The sequence below is a fragment of the Sinocyclocheilus grahami genome, unplaced genomic scaffold (assembly GCF_001515645.1).
Source record: "Sinocyclocheilus grahami isolate Dianchi unplaced genomic scaffold, SAMN03320097.WGS_v1.1 scaffold2771.1, whole genome shotgun sequence".
Lineage (NCBI taxonomy): Eukaryota > Metazoa > Chordata > Actinopteri > Cypriniformes > Cyprinidae > Sinocyclocheilus > Sinocyclocheilus grahami.
Genome location: NW_015507948.1, coordinates 39,924 through 45,214, shown reverse-complemented (window position 1 = coordinate 45,214; position 5,291 = coordinate 39,924). Strand labels below are relative to the sequence as shown.

Sequence of the window (5,291 nt, the reverse complement as noted above, 5' to 3'; positions counted from 1 at the left end):
TCATGCAGTTTATTTAAAATATTCAATACATTGCCTCTCCTAGTTTCTGTAAATAAAAAGTTGAATAATGAGCAGCTTTATCATTACAGCAAAAGTATCTCTGAAATATTAAAAAGAGCAACTGAAGCCAGCTGCATGTACTGTGATTAGACACTAATTATGAGCATGATCACATTAATCACAATGTTGTCTACATGAACTGCAACCGGTATAAAGACACATGAAAACAAAACGCCAAACATTATTTTTGAGATCTCGCTATCGACGAAGCAGCATGAGCGGATTCTCAAATGACCACAAACATATCGATTTCAACAGTATTTTATTCCAAAATAAAAACTCAAAACAAATCACATCAATTGCATTTCTCTCTTTTTCTCGCTGGTTCAATCGTCTAAGAACAGTGGACCCCTCTCAGGGTCAAATATAAGAAAAGGTCAAAGGTCAGGCGGAGGGATTTCTGTGGGAGTACCGAACCAAAGCGCTGTTGTGTTTCTGCTCCAAGGACAACAACAAAACACTGTTTTACAAAGTTACCAAAAGCCCTTAAAATAGTGGACAACTTTTTTTCTCTTTACTCATTTTTTGTCGTTTTGCATATATAATGCAGAATCAGTTAGTGTCCGAAAAAACAACAACTGTGAATAACCATTGCAATAAAAATGCTTTTATGATTCAAGTAGAAACTAGTTTCAATTCAGTCGGGTTTGTTTTCTGAAGCTCGAGTTTGAGAAGCTTGACATTTTTGAACATTTGATTTTGACCTGGACGTGCGACACTATAAATAAACCAAAGTGGCATAAATTAATATTTTGAATCATTTGAAGAAATCAAGACGTTTTAAGGCAAATATTTTTGAATTCTCCCCTTCTTTGTTTTTGAGTCCATCATCTCGGCGCGGGTTTGGAAGCTGATGGTTTGATGACCTAAGATCTCGTGGGTCGTCTGAGGTCAAAGGTCAGAGGTCGCGTGCTGGTTCTCAGCTGATGAGTTCAAGGGGAAGTTTGGGTCTTATTCCTAAACAACACAAACACAACGTCAACTCGGACAGGCGCTTACGTTTTTCAGTCCGTCGGTGAGTCTGAGAAATGAGTTTGGAAAGATGGAAGCTGCGTCACGCAAAACATGTCTGGATCATATTCCACCTCAGGGGAAAAAAATCATAAATAAATAACTACAATTAAAAATATTATTAAAAAATAAAAATATTTAGCATGAAGAAAATGAAGCCTATTATGAGGATTATTCATGTTTTTTGCATTGTGATATTGTTCATGGCAATTAAACACATTTAACCCAAAAATATAATTAGTGAAATGTAAAAAAATTAAATATATATTTTTTGTAATGCTCAATGATAAACATTAGATTCTCATTACTGTAATCAGATGTAATAAGATATTATTTTTAATTTAATTTTTCAGGATTCACAGATAAATAGAAAGTTGAAAAGAACAGCATTTATTTGAAATAGAAATCTTTTGTAACATTTTAAATGTCTTTACTGTCACTTTTGATTCATTTAATGTGTCCTTGATAAATAAAAGTATTTTTTTATTTTTTCTCATTAAGTAATTAAATGTTAGTGCAAGTTGATATAAATAGCGTATATATATATTTATATAAAAATTTAAATAATATTATTTTGTAAAAAATATATTTTCACTACGGTGATCAGAATTTAAAGTAAAAATGAATGAATGAATTGTCATGAAAAACGTCACATTGCATCTTAATAGTCATGAAAAAAAAAGAAAAAAAAAAAGATTTTTCTTGAAATAAAATGTAATGTTTTTTTTTTAAAGTGAAAAATATGACCCAGACGTGTGACTGGTTCTGTGCGACGCAACAGGAAAAATTCAGTTTTCTGTGAACAAAAGCAGAGCAGAGAAACAGTAACACGTGCAACATCAGTGAGCTCAAAAACATTCCCATCATGCTTCACACGTCACTGATGCGGTTATGAAGCTGCGAGCGCCACACAAGACACAGCATGAGGTCAGAGGTCAGCACTGAAAGGCATTCTGGGAACAGGCAGTGGTTTGAGGAGGCTGATGCTGAAGCATGATGAAACACGTGAAGCGTTGCATGCAGAGCTCGAACCCTCTTACCTGCGAGATTCACGCGTCACCGTCAGCAGCTGAGATCTCTGTCTCTTTATGAACCACTACTTTAGTGACCGACATCTCTGGGTGCTGCTCTTTGGCCTCTTTAATGGCCTGAGCCAGAGCCTGACCCACAATGCACCAGCAGAGGGAGACAGAGACCACAGATCAATCGATCAATCAATCAATCAGCATGTTCTGCTTGTAGGTTATAGACTGTTAAAGACCCAAGATTGTCATGCAATCATAAAGTGCATTAAATACAAAGATCTGCTGAATGATTATAAGATTTGATTAGTCTATAGAATTGGTCATCATCATATAACACGCAGTTTAAAGGAATAATTCAAGCAAAAATTAACACGTTTTTATAAATAATAGAAAATGTGTCTATTTAAAAAGATGGAAGGAAGTAATGCTTGACAAACCTTAATAGAGTTAATGCAGTTTTAAAAAAATATGTTTATGCTTGATAATACTTTTGTGGAAATATTTTAAAATGTTTGTCTTGATGAACCTTTAATGCATTAATGTAGTTTTTATTTTTTAGAAATATAGAAAAAAATTATGCCTGACAATGACCTTAATACAGTTTTTTTTTAATAATTTAAAAATATATTTATCCTTGACAAACTTCAAAACATTTTTTTTTTTTAAGTAATATTTTTTAATAAAAAAAAAGAAAAGTAATATTTTTAAATGTTTGTGGCCGATGAATCTTAATACATGCAGTCTTTTTAGAAGTACTTTAATAAATTAATCAATAACTGAAATGATGTATTTTAATTTTAAGCTTGTAAAACTAGTTAGTATGTTTTTTAGTGTGTTATGCACCTGATCGTGGTCCATGTCTGCGTCTCCCGTGATGACGATCCTCTTTTCAATGCGAGTCTCTGAAATACCGTCCTTCACCGTCTGACAGAACACACAAACACAATCATAAACATATCTGTGGACAAAATATTCCGCCAAAGTAAGAGCTTGAATTTAAAATATGAAAAGCTTGAGGGTTTGAAAATTTGAAAGTGAAGAATATAAAACACAATTACTAGTATTATAACCTGTAGTGTAACATAACAGATTGATTGCAATATTATCATATGAATGTTTTTCAATTTCACAGTACGATTGTAATTTACAACAGTAATGTATTTCTGTCTTCATTATCCATAATTCAAGTTAAAACTAATAATATATATATATCGCTCGGTGCATCTGCATAAAAAGTTAACGATGCGATGCATCGGTTTAAAAAGTGTGCATCGGCTACAAGTTGTCATTTATATTGCGATGCATTGTTTCTAACATATTTGCATTAGTAAAAACTGATTTATTTATATATAATAACTAGTGGATGCGCTATACTTTTATTGTTTAGAAAGTGACTAATAAGACGTTGTGTTTTCCTCAGTGCATAACAGACATGTCACAGGTATATTCTTCATCTGTAAATGTTAGAAAGTCATGCAAACATATCTATTTCGCTGTCAGGAGTGAGCGAGCGCTGCTGCGCACATGCGTGCTAAACAGACGGAGCGCAATAGTATAGTAGCGCAATAATTCATTATTGAAACATTAACTTAGGTGCAATAGGTCATTGTCTTCAGAAACATTTTTTGTTATGCTGGTTGAAAGTCTCTTCACATCACGATAGCAATCATTAAGTTAAGTGGTCTAAATGTATTTATATATTCTGTGGAAGGCGTAGGACCAAGAAATGTTCGTCCAATCAAAACGCTCGGTCCGAGCATTTTAATTGGCTTTCTTCAATGTATGTATTTGCATACCTGATGACGCAGACAGGATACGTCATCAGCGCGTTCACGCACACTGTGCAGACAGATCTTCCTTCCTGGTATTGTAATGCTTTTACTAAGTGTACTATAAAGTTTTCTCACCGGTGAATGACTCATGATGTAACCCAGCGGTTCCCAGTCCTCGCGCTCTGCATATTTTGCAGGTCTCGCTTGGTTAACACACCTGATTCAGATAACCAGCTCGTTAGAAGTGAGCTACGTGCATGAACTGTGTTCCAATCGATATGATCCCTACACAGTGTTCATTGCTCCCTACTCCCTGAGCGGGGGAAATCCGTTGAAGTCTACTTCACTTCGGAACATTCATTCACGGATTTGCACTGTGCAGCGTCTTCACACACAGACGAAGCTTACTAGAGAAGTGTGACATAATATACCTCTGTAAATAAATACTATTTAAATTAACGTCTCGCACACTTTAATGCCCTTTGTATGGAACATATACGCTCGCTTCGAACTGGAATCATGGCAGAATATCCGGTGATGTCCACTTCGCAGGGCACTTACGGTCAAATAGAACAAACGTCGCACGTGATAAGAGATACATATGAAATGTGCAGAGCGGAGGTATAGGGAACCGCTGATGTAGCCTATTATAGTAATGTTGTCTCTGGTATTCTGGTCTGTGAGCGTAAATGCGTTCAGGGGGCTTGGCTTTGGATGGCGATTGCAGGGAGGGCGGCACATTCGCTTTCAGTGCTATCAGGCTAAAGTTAGCATTTTCCAAGATCTCCTACTGCACCTTTAAAATTTCACTTGGAAATACTTTATGTCGAAGGGGTTTGAGACAGGGAAACCCTGACGTAGAGAAATAAATTATGGGGAGAAAAGCAACAGGCCTGGAGAAGGCAGATGACTGGAGCGGTGAGTGTCTGACCTTGGTGATGTGTGTGGTGGTGCTGCTGCTGTTGTTCTCTGATGTGATGGTCTGAGCGCTCATGAAGACGCCTGCATCGGAGTCGCCATCGGCATCAACCTGCACACAGACAGACAGACGCACGCACGCATGCGCACAGACACACACACACACACACACACACACACAGACAGACAGACAGACAGACAGACAGACACAGACATACGCACAGACAGACACACACGCACGCGCACAGACACACGCACAGACACACACACAGACAGACAGACAGACGCACAGACACAGACACAGACGCGCACGCACGCACGCGCAGACACACACACACACACACACACACAGACAGACAGACAGGCACACGCGCACAGACACACGCACAGACAGACAAGCACAAAGACACACACACACACACACACACACACACACACACAGACAGACACACACACACAAGCACAGACACAGACACACACACAGACAGACAGACAGGTGTTACAC

General features: G+C 37.4%; 1 protein-coding gene across 1 annotated transcript in view; it reads right to left on the bottom strand.

Annotated features, from left to right (window-relative positions):
• Positions 1-500: 500 nt before the first annotated feature.
• Positions 501-5,291, bottom strand: part of LOC107575633 (band 4.1-like protein 3) — a 38,530-nt gene continuing 33,739 nt past the window's right edge. Inside the window, exons 14-17 of the mRNA XM_016261995.1 lie at positions 4,800-4,898; positions 2,940-3,020; positions 2,112-2,231; positions 501-1,017 (exon numbers count right to left, since the gene is read on the bottom strand). Of these exons, the coding sequence (XP_016117481.1) occupies positions 2,121-2,231; positions 2,940-3,020; positions 4,800-4,898 (291 nt within the window). The 3' untranslated portion in view covers positions 501-1,017; positions 2,112-2,120. The remainder of the gene's footprint in view (positions 1,018-2,111; positions 2,232-2,939; positions 3,021-4,799; positions 4,899-5,291) is intronic.